Below are 25,490 nucleotides of genomic sequence, written 5' to 3'. Positions count from 1 at the left end.
TGTACACGGGGGTCTCGTGACAATGAGCACGGACGTGCGGGTACACGGGGGTCTCGTGACAATGAGCACGGACGTGCGGGTACACGGGGGTCTCGTGACAATGAGCACGGACGTGCGGGTACATGGGGGTCTCGTGACAATGAGCACGGACGTGCGTGTACACGGGGGTCTCGTGACAATGAGCACGGACGTGCGTGTTGTCGTGATTGGCAGGATGACGGAACAAACGGAAACCGTGAACACGGACAGAGACATGCACACGTCCGTCCGTACGAGGGACTGACTGACTGACTGACTGACTGACCGACTGACCGACTGACCGACTGACCGTGTGGCTGACGCCCCACATGAGCACGCTGTACAGGGGCTCGCTCGCACGAAACAGCTTCATCTTCTGCGCCACGAAATGTCTCTTCTTGGTTTTCATCCGGCCGTGCAGCTTGCTGGACGCGGCGTCGCCACTGCTGCTCGCAGCCATGTCGGCCCCGCAGCACCAGGCAACTATTCACGGGGTCCCCGCACCCCTTTTTTTTCCCCCCCTCACTCTTTTCTACCTTTCGTTATTAATTCTCCACGAGCTCCTTTTCTCTCTCACTCTCTCTCTCTCTCTACTCCATATTTATCTTTCTATCGAAACGCTCAATATTTCTCAAGCTCCCTCAATCTCCACCTCCCGTTAAGCTTCTTCCTCCTCGACTGGTTCCACCTCCTCCTCAGAAATCTTCCTCCTCCCCCTTCTCCGTCCTCTTCTTCTTCTTCTTCCGCATTTACCTCAGTCACAAATTTCCTCTTGCTCATACCATGAATTCTTCTTCTTCTTCTTCCTCCCCCTCATGCTCTGACCGGACCATCACCTCTTCTTCTTCTTCTTCCTCTTCTTCTTCTTCTTCTTCTTATTATTCAACGACTGCTCCTGCGACTCCAACGGCTTGATCTCGTCTCCCTTCTTCTTGCCTCATCCTTGTCTAACCCGATAATTTCCCTATTCCATGAATCCTTTATTATCAGTTTCGTTGTGCTGTTGTTCCTTCCACCAATCCACCCGTTTTTAATTTTCACAATTACTCGTTTCATTTGCACGGAACCACGGATAAAACTTCGAATTCTTCTTGCTAACAGTTTGTATGTATTGTGTGTTCATTTGATCTGATGCACCGTTCTCTTCGCAGAGCGTTTGTGCTGCCAAAGCAGCGTTATCCTGGGTGGTTTGCCATTGCCTTCCCATTGTTGTTTGGCTACTCTATCTATCTATAATTCCAGCAGTGTGTGTATGTGTGTGTGTGTGTGTGTGTGTGTGTGTGTGTGTGTGTGTGTGTGTGTGTGTGTGTGTGTGTGTGTGTGTGTGTGTGTGTGTGTGTGTGTGTGTTTGTGTGTGTGTGTGTGTGTGTGTTCGTGTGTGTGACCGCTGTTTATCGACAACCACTGGTCCGATCTCATTGAAACTTTCCAGGTATATTGCTGAGGACCTGAGGATGTGCCTTTTCAAGGTTTGATATTAATCGGACAAGTGGTTACCAAGTTATGGTCATTTATTTACCAAACCAATGACAGGACACGGTGCTATGACGTCACAATTGACGTCACAATTCTTTTTTTTTTGTTTTCTTACACGTACGGTGCCCATACGCACTAGTCATTTTAAATGCTGATTGTTAAGCAAGGAAGCAGTAAGGACCATTTTTCAAGACTTTGGTACGACTCAGCCGGGATTTGAACCACCGACCTCCCAAACTTAGAGTCGACTCTCCAACCATGACGTCACTGAGTCCTGTTGTACATCCAATGTATTGGGTGGTCGCTAGACTACCGTTATTCTCAGGTTTTCCGTCTGTCTGTATGTATGTAATGGACAGCTCTGGAGGCCAGAGGAGCCAACCGATTTTGATGAAACTTGACTGGTGGGTTCATACCAGGATCTAGTTGTATGCTTTTTGAGCACCGTTGCTATGGACGCCACCATTGCCTAGCAACAGGACTTTGAAATTTTTGAAAAAAATCCGAAAACTATTTTTATATATATATTTTTTCGAAAATCAAAAATCGTCTTCCGCGCTTTTATGCGCACAATAATCAACCTTTTTGTCAAAAATTTTCACCCCGATCTGTCAAAACTGTATGACTAGTATGCAATATGACACCTCAGCAAAAGCTTCTCTCCATGCTCTGAATTCGCCTTCATTGCATCCATCAAGAATTGTGTTAAATCGCATCTCTGACCTAAAACTTTTAAAAACCACAGTTTGCCATGGATGCTCGCTTTCCATCAACCATTCTTTTTTTCCAACTTCAGTGCCAACTCACCCCTCACTCTCAAAGCAACCATCCCACTCTTCTCCCTCCAAGCCTCCCTCTCACCTCTCTCAAAAATCCCCCCCTCACCTTTCTCCCACCTTTCATCCCCCTCACTCTTCCTTCTCAAAGTTGCCCGCCCTCTCATCCACCAACCTGCCTCCCTCCACTGCCCTCTCACCTCCATTTCTTCACTCCACCTCCTCAAATCCTCAACTGCCTTCTTCCTTGTCTCTTGTCCCCCCTCTCCCCCAGCACCACAGAGCCTTTTCTCCTCCTCATTCGGCCCCCTCCCCTCGCTGTTCTGCAATACCCCACACTCCTTCAGCAACCCTCCTTACCTGCCCCCCTCGTCCCTTGTCCTACCCTCCCCCTCCCCATCCACCTCCTGCACCCAAAGCCTCCTCCCCTACCTCTTCATTAAAAGTGTGGACCTCAAATATCCGGGGCCTTCGCTCAAACCTTTCAGATCTTTCCATACAGGTTGCCACTGACAAACCAGACATTATCTGCCTAACAGAAACTTTCCTCTCCCAAGACGTGTCTGACTCCCAAGTATCTCTCCCTGGTTACTCCCTCTTACGGTATGACAGACCTGAGCCTCGTCCTGGTGGAGGAGTTGCTCTCTTCATCAAAGACTCTATTCCTCACTCTCCATGCACTGCTCTCACTCCCCCACACCCCCAGGAATACCTCTGGCTTCGGCTTCCCCTCCACTCCCACCTCATGTTTATATGTGTACTGTACCGTCCACCGAACAGTGATGACTCCATCTACATCTCACTATCCGAAAACATGGACCATCTTCTATCTTCTCATCCAAACTCTCTCTTCCTCTTATGTGGTGACTTCAATTGTCATCACGCCAGTTGGCTACGTGTGGGTACCTCTCTCACCTGCCATGGCACCTCAGCAAAAGCTTTCTGCGACTCATTAGGACTGACTCAATCGGTCAACTTCCCGACCCGGATCTCAACCAATGGTACTCCATCTCTTCTGGATCTGATTTTGACAAATTTCCCTGACAATATCTGCTGCTCTTCCTTCGCTCCAATTGGTTCTTCTGACCACGTCCTTGTCAAAGTGGACATCTCTCTGGCTGTTATCAGAGAACCACCTCACCGCCGTCGAGTCTGGCATTTCACTCAAGCCGACTGGCAGGGTCTTCGAGCAGCCATCAAACTTACAGACTGGTCTCCTATCACTACTTTCTCAAACATCAACTCATCCTGGGAATTCTTTCAAAGAAACTTGCTCTCCCTCATGCACAGATTTATCCCCTCTCGTGTTCAGTTGTCTTACCCTTCCTCCCGCCCTTGGTTTACTGAAGCTTGTGGCGAGGCAGTTGGCCTGAAACAACTTGCCTTTGCCTCATGGAAAGCAAACCCAACTGAGGGCAATCTCAGTTCTTTCCCCAAAGCTCGGAACAAGTGTGTATCTACCCTCAGGAGAGCCAGAAAACAACATCTTTCTCATCTCAAGTCTGAACTCTCAAACCTCTCTCCCTCCTCAAAATCCTGGTGGCGTTTAATCAAATCTGTTTCTGGTGTATGTTCCCCCTCCATCCCCTCCCTTACCTCAAATGGCCGCACTGCTGATTCCACACGTGATAAAGCTGAACGTCTAAACTCGGTGTTTGCAGCTAAATCTTGTGTCCTAAACCCATCACTATCTCTACCCACTTTATCCAGTCACACCCAACTGTCCCTGGACTCTGTATCCTTTTCTCCTGACACGGTGGAGAGCTTGCTTTCAAACCTCGAGTCAGATTCTGCAACCGGTCCAGACGGCATCAGCCCACGTGTCCTCAAAGCCTGCTCTTCTGCTCTTGCTCACCCTCTCTCTGTTCTATTCACCCTCTCATTTGCCCAAGGTCATCTGCCATCTGCTTGGAAATCTGCTAACATCACTGCCCTGCATAAAAAAGGTGCAAAAACAGATCCCTATAACTACAGACCAATCAGCCTTCTCCCAATCATCAGCAAGGTGATGGAATCCATCATCGCCTCAGATATGAAATCCTTCCTCTTCTCCAATGGCTTGATTTCCAATCATCAATTTGGTTTCAGACGAGGTCACTCTATCCTGGATATGCTGCTTCTGCTCTCCCATCAATGGATGGAGGTCCTCAATGCCAGACAGGAAATCCGAGCCGTATCCCTGGACATATCACGTGCTTTTGACACAGTCTGGCACCCTGCCCTACTCACCAAACTCTCTTCCCATGGTATTCAAGGCCATCTCCACTCATGGCTCGCAGACTTCCTCTCCTGTCGCAGTCAACGTGTGGCCCTAAATGGAGTTCTTTCATCCCCTCTTCCTGTGCAGGCTGGAGTTCCTCAAGGTAGCGTTCTGGGCCCTGTTCTTTTTCTGATTTTCATCAATGATCTCTCGGACTCTCTGGAAAATCCTCTATTTCTCTTTGCCGACGACTCCACCCTCTGCCGTACCATCTGTCATCCCTCAGACCGGCAAGCAGCAGCTTCTTCGCTCACTGCAGATCTGGATAAAATCACAAACTGGTCCAACACGTGGAACATGTCTTTCAATCCGGACAAATCTCACACTCTCACTATGTCTCTTCGAAAGGACCGTTTACAAAACCCCCCCATCCACTTTCTCAACAATCCTCTGGAAGAAGTCTTTTCTTTCAAGCTTCTAGGTCTCACTATCTGCCATGACCTTTCCTGGGAAAGTCACATTTCCAACCTCGCCTCAAAAGCCAGTCGCCGACTGGGAATCCTCCGTCGTGCTAAGTCCTTCCTCGGCCCTCTTGAGCTCCTGACCACTTACAAAGCTTTTGTCCGTAGCCTGATGGAGTACTGCTCTCCCCTCTGGGCTGGTGCTCCTGCCTCCCACCTTTCTCGGCTTCACGCTGTCGAAACCAGGGCATTTAAGATCATCGGCATCTCCCACAATGAAGCTGAGTCTTTGGGCCTCTCACTCAATCACCGCAGGTTGGTCGGTGGTCTTTCTGTCTTCTACCGACTCCTCTCCAGCCTTGCCCCCCTGCTCTCTCTGCGATTTGTCCCCACCACATTTCCACAGGGCGCTCAAGGTCCGCCAACAACCCCCTTCTGGTAAAACTACCAAAATCACGAATCACTGCTCATCTTCACTCTTTCATTCCTCTTTTTTCCCGCCTTTGGAATAAACTTCCTCACTCTATTCTTTCCCATTCTTCCCTCCAGGCTTTCAAAACAGCTGTTCACCACCACCTCTTATCTTCCCCCATCCAAATCCTCGATCTTTTCTACCCCCGATAATCCACCTAAGCCCACTTCCTTCATTTCTCCTGCTTTCCTTCCTGAAAGTCCCTGAAATGTCCATCTTCTCTTCGCCATGTTCCCCGTCCCATCCCCATCCCTCTCCCTTCCACAGTTCACCTAATGTGTCTGTTCCCCACTGTTTTGTCCCTTCCACTCCCGCCCCTCTTGTCTCATGCCTCCTTGCTGTGAGTTGTGTGTTAGCTCTCATACGAGCCTCGATCAAGGTATACAAAAAAAAAAAAAAATTATATAGTGACCACCCATGTCACATACCGGCTTGTATATTATATTGTTACAGCCGCAGGTCTGTTCAGGTTGCGGGTTCGAGTCCCATGGTTTGTGTTGAAACATCACAACCGCCAACCAAGTCCATGGTCCCAAGCAAGTTCCCAGACCTGTTTGCCATGTTCCAATGCTCGTGGGGCCGTTAAATTAACCGGATGAAGCATCGATTGACATCCATGACCACTCTAATTTGGCTGAGCAAACCGTGATGTCATAAGGCCAGTCTAAAGTGGTTTGAACTGCTTTATCATTAACCTATAACCAGCCGAAACCACCAAACAAAGCAGCCCGGACAAGCGGAATTCATGCCGAGACCAGGTATCTATACTAATAAATGTCTGTGTGTGTGTGTGTGTGTGTGTGTGTGTGTGTGTCTTCCATACCTCCAAAACCATGAGACCTAACAGCCTGAAACGTTGCACGAATATGAAGAAAACTCCAAGGAGGTGCATGAGTGAAAATTGGGTGTTTGTGTTAATTAAAACAGCCCTTTTGAAGATAATTAACGGCCTTATTTAATTATATCCTTCATCAGGTGATCCTCGGCCATTTCGCTCTCTGGGGTCTTAAGGCGTATCCTGGGTAACCTCGCTGGGGTCTGAAGTCACCATGTATTTTGGCCTGCTCAACCTTGCCTTGACTTGGAACAGTCCACAACGATTTCTTCACAATAAAGTTTTTTTTTCTTCACTTTCCTCACTCATATTATTGAATGCCTGTTTATCATCGCTATGAATCACTGCGTACATTGTAATGCTTATAAACGCCCAGAGATGCCAGCGTTCGTTGCTTTATTTCATTTCCACACATACGATCACCACGAGTATCTCTTCAACTAAGGATAATTACAAAATTGAAGTTCCAGAATCGAACTTACAAGCAGTTCCGACTCCGAGAAAAGTGTTCATTTGGCCAATTCAGACGCATTTGACATTTTGGGCATCTCCGGGAGGTGTAAGTTTAGTATGACGGTTCGGTGATTGCTAATTGCGTGGCAAGGGAGCGCTTTCTTATCAACCGTTTCATTGGAGTGCTCATATCAAGCCAGTGCTCTACAATATTCGCACTGTCAACTTTCACCCTGTTGAGCGGACTGTAGCATGTACGAATCAGATTTGGAGCCAACCGGTGGGGTGCAAAGGTTGCTGCATGTATGAGCTGTTGGGTTTGAATGCTCCCACCCCAGGTCTCAGTGTGTGTGTGTGTGTGTGTGTGTGTGTGTGTGTGTGTGTGTGTGTGTGTGTGTGTGTGTGTGTGTGTGTGTGTGTGTGTGTGTGTGTGTGTGTGTGTGTGCGTGTTTGATTGGTATCTACATATGCACGTTTCAGAATGTGGAATGGAGTCCTCCCAGGGTGGGGTCAAAGTATCCACCTTTATTTCAGTAAGGGGTCACGATTCATGGACCAAGCTGTGAAGTTTTCAGTTCTCAAAGTTTTGTGCCGAGGGATCGCTTCAGGATCGTCGCTGAGCCCCCGGGCAGCTTCCAACTGTACTTCGTTTGTAATAATATACCCAGGGATGGTTTTTTAGCTCACCTGTAAAGTAGTTCCGGGGAGGTTATGGAATGGCACATCGTCGGTCCGTCCATCCGTCCACAAATACTTGCAACTTCTCAGAAACGACACAAACGATTTCAATAAAATTTGACCACAACCTTCATCACCCGTGATCGCATTAAAAAGAAGGGGGTCTGAAGGGGTCTACAGAGGAAGTTTGCAGGATGGGGGGGTTGCCCCCCCCCCCAAATAGGTATTTGCTTTCTTCTCAGAAACTACACACGCAATTCCGATGAAACTTGAATACCACTTTCATCACCCGTGATGTACCAAAGTTTGTTCACAACATGGAAAAAAAATTGTGGTCTTAGGGGGTTTCTCCCCAAAATATGTATTTGCTTTCTTTTTTGAAGCCACACACACAACTTCGATGAAATTTGACCACAACCTTTATCACCCATGATGTATCAAAGTTTGTTCATAGCATTAAAAAAAAAATCCATAAGTATTTACTTTCTTCTCCATTGTATATTTTGTGGGTCATCCATGCCTACCAGTAGTTGCCTGATTATCTTATCCAGCCACAACCAGGTGAGCGCCCAGGGGTACTACCCCTATGTTTAATATCTCTGTGAGGTTCTTTGTCATCATTCCTGTTGGTGCAACTATCACTGGTACAACTTTGACATTCTTCAGCTTCCATGATCTTCTCACTTTTTTCTTAAGGTCTTGGTGTTTGGTCATTTTTTTGATGTTTGCATCGTTTAGTCTAAAATCACTAGTATTAACACCTCACTTAGCAATACCTTCTTCTCTTTTTTGTACCTAAGTATGATATCTGGTCACAACGCTTTGTTGTCGATGTTCACGCTCGATGAGATCATTAGGTCATTCGTGAGCGGAAGCTACTTCCATGTTTTCAGTGATTGCTTTTGGTTCATGTTGCCACAAGTTTTCTGGAACTGGGACATCAAAGTTTTTGCAGATGTGCCAGCGGATTACTTTACAAACTCTGTTGCGTCGTTGTGTGTACAGCTGTTCTGACATGTTTGTTTTTGTGGTCTTCAAGCATAACATGTCATTCTCTTTACTAACCCCACCTCCACCCCTTACCTTTCTCTTTTTTCTTCATTTTCTCTTTCTCTCTCACCCTTCCTCACACACCTCCCTCCCACAGTGTATATCAATGTTTGGTGAGGCAAAGCTCTCCCCACCTCCCCCCCTTCCTCGCTCTTCCCCCCTTCCTAGCACCCCCTCCCTCCTGCCTCTCTCTCTCTCTCTCTCTCTCTCTCTCTCTCTCTCTCTCTCTCTCTCTCTCTCTCTCTCTCTCTCTCTCTCTCTCTCTCTCTCTCTCTCTCTCTCTCCCCCTTCTCTTCCTCTCTTTCCTTCATCTCCATCCTCCCCCCCCCACCCACCCACCCCTTAATACCCCTATCAGCAAAGCGACAGTCCTTATGTTTCATGAAGAGTTTAGTCTGGACCTGGCCTCAGTTTCTGAGAGTATTTTAATTTTAATTTAGTTCATATCTGTCATGCAGTTTATGAGGAAATTATGTTTTAGTGAATAATATCAAATACCACCCATCGCTTCGCTGTTTGGCAAAAACAGTTTGGCAAAAGGTATGGCAAGGGCTGATGCACACTCTTTGAGAACTCCATTTCCAATTCCGTTAGGTCCGGATACTTTATTTACATCAAGCTTCTGCAGGATCCATCTGATGTCTCGAAGCCAGAACTTTACAGTGTCCAAGTGAATGTTGATGCAAGCTGTGAGATTGGGAGGGTCATTTTCAGCATAACCAATTGTACACTTTGATGCAAAATGATCGCAGATATCCGCTTTCTCCGGGTAGGTGGAAAAGGTCTGACCATCCTCCTGCAATGTTGGGATACGAGAATGTCCTTTCCCTTGTATCCTCTTCACTAACAACCACCCAATCACCGGGTTTGGTTGCTCCAGAGGTCAGTTGAGCTTTTGTCCTCTGGAAGTGTCTTTTTGCCTCCTACACTTTCTGATAGTTTTGCCTTGCCCCTCTGAGACCTTCATGGGAAACAGCACATAGGCTCTTGCTCCAGTTGGTAAATGTAAGACAGACAGCTTTATCAGCCATTTGGCAAGCCTCGGTAAACCAGGGAATATTGGTCAGGAGAGCAGTGACCTCTCTATGGGGAATGAATTTCTCCATGCCTAACTTGATGATTGTCTCAATGTTGTTGCAAGCAATGTCAGGATCTGCAGTATTTATGGCTTGATCCCATGCCCAACTGCAGATGCTGCCTGAGGGATTGCCAATTTGCTTTTTTGTATTCCCATAATCACCGTTGATATGGTTTACCCAAGACTGGTGGCTTTTTGAAAATTATCTCCACTGGGCTATGGTCAGACGTTCCAATGTTGGCCTTCACACTTGTGGTGTAATAAGCAGCAGAGTCAACGATGACCAAGTCCAGTAGATTATCTCCATGGGTAGACCCTTTCACCAGTTGGTCCAAGCCATGCGTCAGACAAAAGTTGGAACATGCAATTCCAGCTCTGTGAACCTGGAGCATATTGCAAAACCAAATAACAATTCCACCCCCTCCATCACGGCAATCTCGTCTTAAAGGTGGCTCCTGGTAAAGGTGGCACTGAACGTCACATTAGGGTCAATCGCTGTAGAATTTAACAGTGATTCAGTAGCAACAATAATGTCAGTTTTACTTCGTTGGCTCAATGGGCAAGCACTCCAGTATTTGTCCTAAGACCTCAAACATTAGTAAGAAGTAGCTGCAAATGGCGCTGTCAAAACACTTTCTTCATACTATTTGAACTCATCATGGTACAGATCTGGTTTGGGAAGAATCGGACTGCAGTATCATCCACCAGATGAAGAACATGCCTTCCACGGCTTCTCCGGCACAGTGTTCCCATCCTCTTCCCCATGGGTGTAGTTTTGTGGTTGCCATTGGCTAATACTAGCTCATCCACCTTTTGATAGCACTTCCTCCATCAAGGGTTCCAGAACCCGACAGAGGCGCTCTTTTGCCCTCAGCCATTGGCACTTCCTGGGTTGCTGAGTTAGTTAACCCGCCACTAAGCTTTCGGCGTTGCTCTGATAAGATTTGTCAAAATAGGGCCACCACGTGCAGGTTTCAGAGCTCCAGCCCCGTTCCCCTCCATCCCAATTCTCTTATCCCTCTGATGTATGTCCCCACTCTCAAGTGGGCGACCTTCCCTCAAATGGCTGCACATCTGACACTGCACGTGAAAAGCCTGAATGCCTAAACTCTGTGTTTGCTTCTAAATATTGTGTCCCAAGCCCATCGCTTTCTGTACCCACCTCACGCAGTCATATCCAGCTGTTCCTGGACTCTGTGTCCATTTCTCCTGACAACGTGGAGAGCTTGCTGTCAAACCACGACTCAATATTCTGCAGCCAGTCCAAATGACATCAGCCCTCATGTTCTAAAAACCTGCTCTGCTGCTCTTGCTCACCCTCTCTCTGTTATATTCACCCCTCCATGTTCTCAAGGTCATCTGCCATCTGCTTGGAAAACAGCAAACATCACTGCCCTGCACAATAAAGGTGCAAAAACAGATCCCTGCAACTACAGACCAATCAGCGTTCTCCCAATCGTCAGCAAGGTCATGGAATCCATCATCACTTCTGACATCAAATCCTTCCTTTTCTTCAATGGCTTGATTTCCGACCATCTATTTGGATTTAGACCAGTAGACTCCACGCTGGACATGCTGCTTCTGCTTTCGCAACAATGGATGGAGGTCTTAAATGCCAAACATGAGATCAGAGCCATCTCCCAAGACACATCGCGAGCTTTTGATGTAGTCTGGCACCCCACACTGCTCACCAAACCCTCTCTTCCTATGGTATCCAATGAAATCTCCACTCATGACTCACGGACTTCCTCTCCTGCCACAGTCAATGAGTGGCTATCAATTATTCTCGCACATCTCCTCTTCCCATCCAGGCTGGAGTTCCTCAAGGCAGTGTTCTGGGCCGTGTGCTTTTTCTGCTTTTCATCAATGATCTTTCAGGTCAGGTCAGGTCAGGTATGGGAGCATGTGCCAGAACAGCGCGTCGCTGCGTCCACTTTCCACCGGTACTCCAGGAGACTCCGTCTGGCCTTCCCCCAGGAAGATGCCAGGCCCATCCCAATCTCCTTGAGTAGCTGGTCAACCTGCTGCAACCACGAGGCACGTCGTCGGCCCATAGGCCTCATCCACTCACGAGACTCCCTCGCTGAGAGAATCTGGTGAGCAGGATCAGCGTCGGAAAAATGAGCCACATGTCCATACAGCCGCAACTGACGCTCACGAACAATGCAGGTAACAAATCTCATCCGAGTCTCTCTCAGCAACCGCTCGTTGGACACAAAATCTGACCAGCGATAGCCAAGGATTCTCCGAAGAGACCTGGTACCAAAGGAATTAAGTCTCCATCTCAGATTCTTGGTCAGAGTCCAAGTCTCGCATCCATAGAGCAAGACCGGAAGCACCAAGGACCTGAAGACTCGGACTTTCGTCCTCCCGTACAGGTACCGGCAGCGCCACACCCCATGATCCAGTGAATCCATGACTCCCCAGGCCTGACCCAGACGTCTATTGACCTCTGACTCACAGCCAGCAGAGACATGAATATCACTGCCAAGGTAAGTGAATCTCTCCATGACCTCAACATCCTCACCACAAACAGACACAGACAGTACAGCAGCAACCAAGATGTCATTGAAAGCCTGGATCTTAGTTTTGACCCAAGAAACCCGTAAGCCAAGTGGCTCTGACTCCTCATTCAGCACCTCGAGGGCCCCCAAAAGGATATCTAAAGTCTCCGCAAAGATGACTGCATCATCTGCGAAATCAAGGTCCGAGATCTTGACATTCCCAAACGATGCACCGCAGCTTGATCTTTCCGACATCCTCCCTAAAATCCAGTCCATACAAGTGCTGAAAAGTGTGGGGGCAAGTACACACCCCTGAGGAACTCCAGTAACAACTGGAAATAAGTCAGAGATGGTACCACCACACTTCACAGCACTCTCAGTACCAGAGTAGAGTTGAGACATCAGATCGATCAGTTTTGGTGGCACCCCATGAAGACCAAGAATCCTCCAGAGGGCATCCCGATTCACTGAATCGAACGCTTTACAGAGATCAACATAGGCTGCAAGCAACCCCTGCCGAAACTCTCGTCTGCGTTCGGTGAGGACACGAAGAGCAAGGATACAGTCAATCGTTGAGCTCTTTGGTGTAAAGCCTGACTGCTCTGGATGCCGGCGCTCAAGCAGATGGTGGCGAACCCTATCAAGAATTATCCGAGCAAAGACCTTGCCAGGCACTGAGAGCAGCGTCACCCCTCCGTAGTTGTTGCAGTCTTGGCGATCACCCTTCCCTTTCCAGAGAGGGACAACAAGGCCCCTCTTCCAGTCAGTTGGGATGATGCCTGTGTTCCAGGCAGAGCACAAAACTGCATGCAACGACACGAGTACAGCATTTCCACCAGCCTTGAGAAGTTCAGCATGGATGCCACAGATCCCTGGAGCTTTGCCCCATTTCAACCGGTTCACCGCAGCCCGTGTTTCCACAAGCGAAGGTGGACCACAGTTGATTGGAGGGTCAGCAACAGGGATTGTAACACCCATGACGTCCAACTCGACAGCTGGGGGATCAGCCTGATACAACCGCTCAAAGTAAACGGCCCAGCGGGCCTTCACTTCAGACTCCTCTGTCAAGAGCCTACCACTCTCTACTCTAACTGCAGTGCTCCGAGGGATGGGCTTGGATGAACGCAATGCGCGAATTCCCCTGTTAGCGGGACGAGAATCACCTGTCCACAGGTGATGCTCTACCCCCTCAGATTCCTCGCACATAGGCCTCTTTGTCCACACTTAGTGCACGTACAGTTTTACGCCTCAGCTCCCTGAACAGCTCAGCTCTGCCATTCAGCCTGGCCCTGCGACTCTGGTCAATGGTATCCAGTGTCCCTTGAGAGACAAAATTCTTCTTTGCCCTGCGGTGAGTTCCAAGACATCCACCGGCAACATCAAGGACGTTGGTCTTGAAGGCACTCCACAACTCTTCAGGACCCCCCAAAGCACCCAGACCCCCCAAGTGTCCACTCAGCCTGTTCGCAAACTTCTCAGCTACTCACTCATCCCTGAGCTTGCCAACATCCAGCCTAGGGTGGGATGGTACCATTCTCCAGGATTTAAGGTGCAGCTTTAGAGTTGCTACAACAAGCCAGTGGTCATTATTGAGGAACTGAGCACTCCGGTAGACCCTGCAGTTCTGGATCATCCTCCAGCGACCGTCAAGGAGGACATGGTCATTCTCCTTTGCCACACCGCCAGCGTTGGAATACCAAGTCCAGCGATGAGCTTGTGGGCGCTGAAACCATGAACCAGCCACCCTAAGTCTATGACTTCTTGCAAAGTCAAGGAACTTAGTGCTATTCTGGTTCATAGTTCCTGATCCATGGGGACCAACACACACCTCATAACCATCCCTATCAGTTCCAGTCGATGCATTGAAATCCCCCAAGACTAGAAGTGTATCCCGTCTGGGGCACTGATCAACCACAGACTCGAGCGTGGTGTAGAATGCATCCTTCACGGTGAGGTCACTCGCCTCAGTCGGAGCATAGACAGAGACCAGGGAAATGACACCTAAGGAGTGACGAATCCTTCGTCTCATAATACGCTCATTGACCGGTGTTACCTCAATTATCATTGGGGTCAGCTTATTGGACACAGCTACAGCAACTCCTTCAGTATGGTAATCATCAGAGCGACCAGACCAATAGTAGGTGTAACCACCCACCATGATCTCGCCGCAATCTGGTCTCTGAACCTCAGAGAGAGCTGCAATACCGATGTCCAAACGCTTGAACTCAGATGATAAGAGACAGGTGATCATCCTCTCTTAGGTATAGGATATTCCAGGCACCCACCCGAAGGGACCGCCTCAGGCTAACCCAAGGAGACCACTGTCTGGTGGACGACACCTCAGCACCACTCCGACACACTCTCCCGCAATCTGACCCAGAGATGTTACCCCGTGGTTTCCCTCCCTTCATCAAAGATTGGGGGTTCCGAAGGCTTTGCCCCAATCCTGTCATCCGGTGAGCTGCCCTGCGAAGGGAAGCTGCACAGGAGGTACTCCCACGGAGTGGGTTTTCAGATTTTTTTGCGTTTTGCGGACTGAAGGGTTTTACGGTGGCCGGAGTGCAAATCCTGCGACCAACCTCCTAATAAAAAGTAACCCAACTGCAGGAGAACGTCTGTAGACACGGTTGGGCACTAGATATGGATGGCCGTTGGCTCACAAGGAGCTCCTCCGCCCTTTGACAGGTTTTGTTTTTAATCCTGCTGGGTGTCCATATCCAAACACCCTCCTCACCAGAAAACCTGGTGGGGGAGACGGTTTAGTCGCCGACAACCCGACCATGGAACCCGACCCGACCGACCATGACCCGACCATGGAACCCGACCTACAACCCGACCATGGTTTAGTCGCCGACAACCCGACCCGACTGATCTCTCCGACTCTCTGGAAAATCCTCTTTATCTCTTTGCTGATGACTCCACCCTCTGTCGCACCATCTCTTATCCCTCTGATTGGCAAGCAGCAGCCTCTTCACTCTCTGTGGACCTGGATAAAATCTTGAGCTGTTCAAACACTTGGAACATGTCTTTCAATCCTGACAAATCTCACACTCTCAATATGTCTCTCCAAAAGGACAGTTTGGACCCCCCCTCCCTTTCCCCGTGTACTATATCAACAATCCCCTTGAAGAAGTCCTTTCATTCAAGCTTTTGGGCCTCACTATCTGCCACAATCTTTCCTGGGAAAGCCACATCTCCAAGCTGGCTTTCAAAGTCAGTCACCAACTGGGCATCCCACATTATGCAAAGTCCTTCTTTGACACACCTGAGCTTCGAACCACTTGCAAACCTTTAATCCGCAGCCTGATGGAGTACTGCTCTCCCCTCTGGGGTGGTGTTCCTGCCTCATAGCTCGCTTGGCTTCACGCTGTGGAAATCAAGGTTTTTCAGATCATTGGTATCTCCTGTGTTGAAACTGAGTCTTTGGGTCTCTCACCCTCTCACCAGAGGCAGGTCGGTGGTCTTTCTGTCTTCGACCCTATCCTCTCTGGCCTTACCTCCCCTGCTCTGTCTGTTCTCTATACCCCCTATATTTCCTCAGGGCGCTCAAGGTCTGCCAAAAACCCTCTTCGGGGGAAACTACCAAAATCAACAATCATTGCTCACCTTCACTCTTTCATTCCTCTTTTTCCCCACCTCTGGAAAACTCCCACACTCTCTTCAATCCCATTCTTCCCTCCCGGTTTTCAAAACAGCTGTTCACCACCATCTCATGTCTTCCCCCATTCAAAAATCTTGATCTTTTCTACCCCTGTTAATCCACCCCAAACCCATCTCCTTCAAATTCACTTTTTTCCTTCCTGAAAGTCCCTGTAGTGTCCATCCTGTACACCCTGTGTACCCTTGCCCTTCCCTCTCCCTTCCACAGATCTCCTAATGTCTCTGTTCCCCACTATTTTGTGCTTCCCTCTCCCACCCCTGTTGTCTTCTGCCTTGTTATATGTTCTATGTGTTAGCTCTTACACGAGCCCCAACATGGTATAGAAAAGAAAGAAATTGAAAAAAAAAACCCATTAGATCCTTCTGACAGATTAGACAGCTTGAACCCTTTTCCATTTATAGTTTTAGACTAACTGAACCTTTTTAAACCCTTTTACATGCTTGAGAGATTAGATCCTTTTGACCACTTAGACACACTACTATTGGAACATACCCTTTTGATTTTAGACCATATCAAATCTTTAAAGCACACACCAAACAAACATCTTTCGTCTTCTTGCAATACACAGACTATACTTTTTTCAGCAAGTCATGCACAAAATCGACCTAATGGGTACTCTGATATCTACTATCTTACCTGTCGCAGTGAAGGGGTGGGAGCCCGGAAAGAGGGAGGTGGGATAGAAGGACGCACGGGAAGGGGTGGGAGAGTGAGGGCGAAGTGTGGGAAGAAGGACCCCAGCATTGCCGGGTACCTTTTCTTGTATATATTTGCTCTTGCTCCCGTCAGACCACAAAAACTGTATGCCTGGTGTTGGCTTAATGGTTCGGGTGGCAGGCTTTGGATCCGAGAGTCCTGAGTTCAAATCCCGCTCAGCTGTTGAAATAATACCAGGTGGGGTTAACTCGACCTGTCATTGTTCCAAGGTCGGCAAAATAAGTGCTAGCACGTTGGTATCCTGTGTCGGAGTGGCGACCCGTCCAGGATTGTGCCCAATAGTCAAGGAGACTGCTTAGGCAGCACCAACGCTCTGCACAGGGTATGGTCCCAATCTCCTCCTCCTCCTCCTCCTTACGCCCAGGTACCTTCCTCAGACCAAATGTGCCTTTGTCTGTCTAATCCAACTTGACAAGAAGGAGGTCATAATTGAACCCAAATAAAAATCAGTGAAGTAAATTGAAATATATACGAGTGTTGTTGTCATTGCTTGGAGAAATTTAAATGTGTCATTTTGAAAGTTCAAGAGTCGGATCGGACCAGGGAGAACAGCTTGAGAGTGAAGAAGAGGAGAGTGAAGGGGGCTTTTATTCAGAGTTCTAAATGCATGAAATAGTCTCCATGGTAAAGGTAATGGTGGCAGACACAGTAGATACAGAATAGCTTTAAACTGGAATTTGAATAGCTTTAAACTCAAAGCATCGGAGATAGAGCGGTACACGAAAATGTTGGCAGAAATGTGCAGTCACATGATGTGCCTTTGGCCTCCTCCTACTTAAAAGTTCCTTGTATTTACTGATATAAGTTTTAATAAAATTGGTCGTACAGCTTTTGTAAAACTCGTTTCCACGCCCTTGGTCATCTTTTAGCCAAATTCACGCCTGCTGATATCTTTGTGGACACAGTCTCAAGGTTCAGCTCACGGTAAAATAACATCCACATCAAGAATGAGACAAAGCAAATGGATACACAGCAGGATTATGAAACAACCTAGAAATAAGTAAGTAAACTAGTAATAGGTGCCGACAACCATCCTTGACCATGTTGTGGAATGTCAGCCAAGGCCCCCGCTTTTCTTTTCTTCCATCCTCTCTTTTTCACCTCGATTCCCTTTTAAATTCGTTTTCTCTGCAACTGCTTAAGCCATTGACAGGAAACTTTCAATATTGGAGTGCCAAATCATATGGAAGTCTGATTTAATGCAGTTTAATTCTTGGCTACAAGGCAACAAATGGTAAAAATTTTGATAGGGGGTGTACACTTTCTTTGGGCACTGTATATGACGATTGGATGGAAAATGTGGCTGGCATTGCAAAAAATCACTTTTCTGCAGGCATGGGTTGGAGGGTGTTTCACTTACCAGGAATAAATGGCCTGGACCTCGCTTCGCTCGGCCGAATAAGCAAACAACCATGTATTTATTTATATACAATGCAAGATAACTTTTGATATTTCAAACTTTATGAACGGGATCAATCTTCACTGTAAAACTTACACCAATTTCCTTAATCTTATAAAAGTATTCAGCTGATACATAATGGTGAAAGTAAATGAATACAACACCAGTGATGTTGCTCAGTGCATCTGAGCCGGTCTGCACTTGAAATCTCATTAGTTTTTCCATCACAGCTAGAATTACAACACAGTATGAAATTCTCTCTAAAAGAGCTGCTCGCAGCGCTAGAGGAGACTCTTTGTGGTTTGTGCAGCAACCTGGCTGATTTATAGTACCCTTCAACACTCCATATTTTGGGTATAAGTGGCTGCTGTAGAAGACACGATTAAAATCCTCTTAGACTGCAGCCTCGATCTGAGTGATGATAATCTCTGCCTTCATGTAATGAGGGTTCATGATATTTATAATCACAGACATTGGACAATCATGATTATACTCTGTATTTGTAATTTAATATTTATGATTTGTGATCGGTGCGTTCATTTTAGCGCAACTTTCCAGTTTGACATGAAAAATGTGTCATTTCTATCCATTGTTTAAACATGCCTTTTTATACTTTTATGGGGAGTTATTAGCAATGTTAATGAGTGTGTAATTATATTGTGATTTGTTTTTGTTTTTTGTAATAGCTGAGAAAGTTAAGGGCTTTATAGCAAGGAATGCACTTCTGCTTTTATACGAGAATTTTAATCGGCTTTTCTTTTATATGGTGTGCTAATTGTAGTGAAACAGAAAGAACTTCCTTGTGAATATAATCTATTATCAAAGTAAAACTCAGCCCAGGGCTGAAGCACAGTCTGCGGGCTCAGATTGGAGCAGAGCAGTTCGATGATATCGACATATCGAATAGTTTGTTGGTAGAAATATTTGGTTTCATGGAAATTGAAAGGCATGCCTAGTTCAAATGTTGAATTCCAAAATAATTTTATTTTATGGAAGATTTTACTACAACTGACATGATCTATGATCCCAGCAATGCCAATATACTGTTACATTTGTGTGTGTGTGTGTGGGGGGGGGGGGGGTTAGATACTACCACAGAACAGATAGGAATGTATGGAGTAGCATGGACCATGTGCGGGTAGTTAGCCCATCTTGATGTAATAAGTAGGGACACGTCAGCCTAAGGAATGTCTTGTTTGTATGTGCACCATACAGGGGGTGGTGCATGACAATAATTTTGGATTATAGTGAAGGAACTGCACATATAAACCCTGAAGTAAACCTCTACCGGGGCGCTGGGAGACTTGGCAAGACAGCAAGAGAGGGGCGGAGCTGTTGACGGCTCCCAAGGGGTGGAGTTTGGATCACCTTCCAGGGGCAGAACATTGCCCCGAGAGAAGATGGAGGGATGTGTAAGAGAGCGGTTTGTCTGAGGAGTACGGGGGAACACTCCGGAGAGAAAGAGTTCTGAGGAAAATGTTCTGAGGACAACAAATTGTGAGGACAATCGAGTCTGAGGAGAGGAGGTCATCCTGCCTGCCTGCCGCTGTTACCCTGTGTCCATTCATTATCCTGCCAGTCACCTCATAATCCCTGCCCATCGTCCTCCTCGTCCCTCCTCATGGCTGCTCCATGACCATCCTCCCTGCACCCAATCCCCCTTCTACCACCAGAAGCTGAGTTCCCCAGTTTTGTCCCTTTCCTCTCTGTGATGGAGTCCGGAGTGAAGTGCCCAGTTCTTTAGATTTCTTTTATTCTCATAGTATATCATTATTTATTCATTGCATTCCCTTCCTTCCCTCCCAACCCGCCATTGTATTCCTTCCGCTCGTCAATCATCCCTGATTATTTTTTTGGTTCGGGAATTAGCCACTTTGTTTGAAAAGAGCTAAGTTTCTCATATTTCTCCTCATGACCCGCGCACATGTTGTCCGCCATAATTTGGAACATCTCCACAGGAGTTTAAGCCATTCGGAGCATAATGGGATTTTAACCTTCCGCCGCGATGAGCTCGATGTTAGTTGAGCCATTGACGCTACAATACTATGATCCCAGTGAGTGTGTTCTTCGATCCTTGTCAACTTCTCACAAAAATTCACAGGATTTGATCGAAGGATGAAACAAACTCTTGTCACAGTAGAATAGAGAGCAAGGTCAGCCTGGAGTTAAATTGCAGGTGAAAGACTCAAGCGCAGCCCTTCAAAATCTCGATCCTTTGCATCTCTGACTTTATCTGATGAGAACCTCATGAGAAATGTACGAGGTCTCTGGAGAAATATTGTGTGTAGGAAATTATTGAGTGAAGCTTACCTCAACAACATATGCTGCAAAATGAATATTCACTGATGCAGAAGATGCAGCAAATCTAGGTAAAGCCACCAAAGTGAAGCCTCCCCAAGCTGTGTCCATGCGTTCACTGATGTTGTTTTGATTTGGTCCCATCTACATAAATACACAAATACAATATAATAATATTTCCCCTCCAGTATAGCCTCTTCATCTCTCTGCCTCTCCTGACTCCTATATTTTTTTTCCATCCTCATTCTTCCTCTTCCCTTACTTCCCTTTTCTCCCCCTCCTTCCTCATTCTCACTTCTCTCCTTTTCTCGATTTAACCTCGCACCCCTTCTTCCTCACTTATACAGTACACGTAAGTAATCTTTTAAATTCTACAACACCCACTGGCTGGATATTCCTGCAGAAGCATTGTTCCAGGAGCTCGACTAATCACCCACGGTGACATCTTGAAATGCTACAGGACAGTGGCAACATAGCACACACAGCCTGAGTCAATTCCACACAGCAAAACTAATTTCCTGGGAAATAAGTTACATTATGCATCTGCAATAAGAGCTTAGAAAAATCAAAATTTCACTTAAACTGCATAAAAGAATCAGGATGTCAATGCAAATCATATTGTTGCGGCCCCAAAGTCGCGGGGGAACCACGAGCGTGGGGCTGTCTTAAGTTCGTCTCCGGACTCACCGGGAATCGCAGGCCGTCGCACACGAATAACACAGTGTCACGGCGGGTTGCTAATCGACCGCGAAAGCCAAGAACTTGATCACGGTGCCCAGGGTCTTCTGTCTGACAACCTTTTACCTAGGAACATGTGTTTGCCTTATTGGAGAATCGTGCCCTCAGTATGTACTTGCGTTACTTAAGTACTTACCGTATCAGGTGCAGCCGAGCGGAGCTGCTAAGTACGCACCGGCTATTAAGCAGATTTTGAGGTATAACATCCTGGCTAAGCTATGGTGCAGACCATGCTAGACCAATGGAGGAAAAGACAAAAACAAGCTGGGTACATATCTAACAGGCACATTTATTTCACAAAAGTGAGGAACATTTATGTCACACTGTATGGGATTTATTACAAATGTACTGCAGGGGAAAGCAAGGAATTTGTGGGGTGTGGCAAAAGACATGCAGTATTTACAAAGGAAAAAGAGAGTGCAGAGTTATCCCAGATATTCTTATGCAGTCTTAACTTTTGCTATGACAGGTGCCATCACACACATAAAACCCGAGGAAAGGTAGAGATAGCTCAGAGAGACAAGAAGCAGTTGAGGATTAGCAACCCCTCAATACCTGGCATGGTCGATGGACCAGCGCAACTCAAACACTTAGGAAGGGAAGGATGTAAAAATGCTGAGGGTGTCTAATGTGTCGGAGTGAGAGGTGCGAATGTAATGTATCATGGGGTGCAGCATGGTGTTAGAAGAAGATGTGAGGTGTAAGTCAATACGGTTCACTCTTGGGTATGCTCTGAAAAGAACGTTCTTGGTCGGGCTTGCCCTTGTCGATTGCCGTTGTGCGTCCACAGTAGACGAGAGATAGATGGTAGAGGAATATGCATAAGAGAAAAAGACCCTATCGTAATAGTGTAAGAATCTGTACGTGTAAGTGTTGCTGCAGGATGCAGCTGAACTGAGCGTCGATAGAATGAGAGCAGCCCCGGCTTGTCGTAGTAACTTGCGATTCTGCGCTTGACCATGCTGATTTGCGGTGCCCCTCGCTCAGCGCTGACGTTTGCCCGCCTTGCACTGCCTGCTGCCAACTGTTTCCCCGGCGAGTCCGGTGATATCTCTCCTGGCGATTGTGGCAATATCTGTCGAGTTCTGCTCTTTTATGAGCCCCGGGCAAGGGGAAGAGCCAATAATCAGATAAAATGGAGCTGTTGGTAAATTAAAGCCTCCCCATTGGTTCAGAGTGGTCGTAGCCATGCCCCGCCAGGCCCCGAACGCGAAAAATGGCTCAGTCGCCCACCGACATGCTCACATGTTGGAGCTCTTACATTAACATGGGGCCATGGTTTTTGGAGGCGCTCTCTGGCCCTGAACGTGCACTGACCTCCATTGAAACGTGGTAATTTAGGGAAATCCCAATGCTCCCTGTATGTCCTCAAATGCGCTCCAGCACACGTTCGCACTTTGAGTTATGCCCCAGAATAACTCAACCCTTGTCTCCTCAGAGTCACTCGAGGATGCAGTGAGCGTTCGACAAATAAGTGGCAGTTGCGCCTGTTGTGGAAAGGTGGGAGTACTTTGTGGCATTCTGTAGTGAAGAGATTGTAATGTGGCACCACGGCGAAGAGGGAGAGGTTCGTCTCAAATGGTTGCGTTTGTAATGAAAATGTAAACGTAAGTTATTGCGAGTATTTTTGGTAGTCGTTTGAAGTGGTTGTGGTGAACATTGGCACAGTATGGTGAGCAGAATGAAGGTCTGCAGTGAGACGGCGGTTGAGAATTGGCACGCAGTTTTGAATGGAAATAGCATGCATGTGCAAATGAACCTTGATGTGCTCACTTACTTGTGTCCTTCTGGTCTGCACGTGTGCTTGCTTGTGTATTTCGTGTGAGAGAGAAAGTGGGGCGAAACAGTGGAAGATATGCAAAGATTTAAGTTTGAAGACCGAACTAAAGGAGCCCTACGTAATGCATCTTTCCCATTTACCCACTAGACATATGGAAAGGACTAACTAGACACAAACTATTGAAATAACTACCTTGCGATCGCTGTATAGTGTGTGCCATTGTCTCCGAAACATGTGGTTTTACAGAACCGCAACAATATTAACATTATTATAAACTTATAAACTGCATCATATGATAAAAACTCATACATTTTAAAAAGATATAATTGCCATGAATATAACAATTCAATTTGTACATTCAATATCAAAGGAATGAGAAGCTGATAACACTATAAGGCCTCAATTGTTAAATTTGCTGCTATATGGGGATTACTCTTATCAAGGTGAGTTGATAAAATAATCAAGGTAAGTTGCCTTAACCATGTAAAGCTTCATAGATACTGTGACGGACGTCGCCTCTGGATAACTGCAAGAGGAAAATAACACGATCGCCAGTCTTCGATTGGCGTTCAAGGCTGCCCCGCGAGAGGGTGCATGGCAAAGCTGGGTGCTGGCGACCCACGTGACACGCACGCACTTTCAGGACGTTTTCGCCTCACGGACGACTTTCTGGTGAGTGAGACGATTCTCCCCCTCCCCTCCCCCTGAATGATCTGCTGGGTACCCTTGTCTGCGTTTAGCTGTCAGTCAACCCCCGATAAGCATCTGCTCTTTGTCTTTTTCGTGGCATTTTAATTTATCTTGCTTTGAAATTCATTCTTTATTTACCCCAACAAATATAAAGTTCATTTAATTTTTTATTTTATTATTAATAAATTATTGGTCGATTTCCAACCTGTCTGTGTTTGTCCTTTCCTTCCATCACCATAGCATTGTGCGAACCGAGATAGACTGGGAGGTAATTACCACAGATTTGACCAAAAAAATCGTCAGCACCCACCAGCGGTTAAAGCACTCTGTCATAATTAAAATCTAATCAGATAACATTGGTGCTTTGCCGAGGGCGCGCTTCCCGCTCAGGTAACCACGTGACCTCCAGATGAACGGAATAATTAGATGGCAGACACTGGAACTCATGGTTGACTGGGTGGCATTCGTGGTTTTAAAACAACCCACCGTACCACAACGTTAATTGTGAGCGGTGGCCCCAGGTCCGGCTCTACCGAGGACAACCGGGGATTAATCCCCCTGAGTGACAAGCTGGTGTCTCAGTACCCGTAACAATATATATATATATATATATATATATATAAATATATAAAAAGGCAATGTGTGCGAGTCTTCTCCAGAACTCCAAAATCATAAAACCTAGCATCCTGAAACTTTGCATGCATACTAAGGGAAGTCCAAAGAAGTGCAAGAGTGAAAATTACATGTTTGGGTTAAATAAAACACCCCTTTCGAAGATAATTAATGGCCATACATTATGTCCTTTATCAGGCACATCCTCGGCCACCTCGCTCTTTCGGCGCATCCTGGGTTACCTCGCTGGGGTTTGAAGCCGCCATGGTTTTTGGTCTGAAATCTGAAAATCATGGTCTGAAATCGCTTTGCGATGGGTTGTATTTGCTAGATCTTAATAAAATTGAAATTAAAACAAGAAATAATGGCACTCTGGCCGGATCGGCAGGGAGAGGGCAGAGGTTGACATCTGCCTTGGCCCCTCCTCGGCACGTTTTAAGGTGAAATTGAACCAATTGCATTTAAGTATCGTGGCGTTCACGGGACTTGAACAAATCCCGCCAACGTAAGATGAGCCGAAACGATGGAGGCGGTTTATTTTTATAACCCAAGGGTGGCGGTTTTGATCACTCTATAGCAAACGGGACGAGAAAGGTGGCACGTGGCACTTTACTGAGTAAATAGCGTTCGTTTATTTACACACAAGAGCGATAAAAAGGCTCGGAAAGAGGAGGGATCCGTGGGCGATTCGACGAAGGGTGGTGTTGATTCGGGCGTCGGGGAAAGCACAAACAATATCAATGTATATACAACAAAATGTAAAGAATCAAATAAAATCTGTACACAAAATTCAAACCCTCTAAGGCACCAGGTACACACACACACACACACACACACACACACACACACACACACACACACACACACACACACACACACACACACACACACACACACACACACACATCGTAGCTAGTTCGTCAGGCTTGCCCGTGGTGTTGTTCTCGATTCGTGGACCTCCTGTGGTGTGGGCCCAAACCGCTCACAGCCGCCAGGGAACCCAGTTCATGCTCCAAGAGCGAGCAGGAGAGAGACGGGTCTGCCCACCCTCCGGTCCCGTACCCAGAGCCAGCAGAGCACGAGAGCAAAACGAAGAGAGGCACGAGGCAAGAGTAAGAGGCTTCAAGATTACTCTGCAGCAAAGCCTCGCTTGGAGCATAAATTAGCGGCGTGGACGATTTTTCATGAGGGACAATATACAGGCAGGAGGTCCTGCAAGCTGCAGGAAAGCGTGCTGCAGAAGCTCTTGAGCAGTCGCTCGGCATGCTGCTTCTCGATCGAGCATTCCCTCCAGGAAACCGTGAAGCAATCAAGATACGAGTCTCTGGTCCTCCAAACGGAGCGCCTCATTGGTCCTCCGTCTGCGGTCCTCCGCCAATGGTCATCAGGGGGTCACAAAATTTACGAGATAATCTATCACCACTAAATCCCTACCTAATTACATCGAGATCCTGGTATAACTCAAACAGCATGGCATACCTAATTAAACATCCTAATTACCCTTTGAATGCATAACCCCCCCTCCCCCAGACGTAACAGTATATTTACCCTTGCCAGAGGAGAGGGTATTGCATTTGGGTCTGTTTGTTACTTG

The 25,490-nt window shown here is 47.0% G+C and overlaps 1 protein-coding gene across 1 annotated transcript in view; it reads right to left on the bottom strand.

Moving 5' to 3' along the window:
- The window catches only part of PIP4K2B (phosphatidylinositol-5-phosphate 4-kinase type 2 beta), a 243,659-nt gene extending 242,925 nt beyond the window's left edge, over positions 1-734 (bottom strand). Inside the window, exon 1 of the mRNA XM_085875614.1 lies at positions 329-734. Within this exon, the coding sequence (XP_085731740.1) occupies positions 329-478 (150 nt within the window). The 5' untranslated portion in view covers positions 479-734. The remainder of the gene's footprint in view (positions 1-328) is intronic.
- Between the last annotated feature and the right edge of the window lie 24,756 nt (positions 735-25,490).

Source organism: Eptatretus burgeri, chromosome 3 (genome assembly GCF_056783735.1).
Source record: "Eptatretus burgeri isolate ZD-2024b chromosome 3, Ebu_testis_v1, whole genome shotgun sequence".
Taxonomy (NCBI): Eukaryota; Metazoa; Chordata; class Myxini; order Myxiniformes; family Myxinidae; genus Eptatretus; species Eptatretus burgeri.
This window is presented reverse-complemented; position numbering and strand designations above follow the sequence as displayed.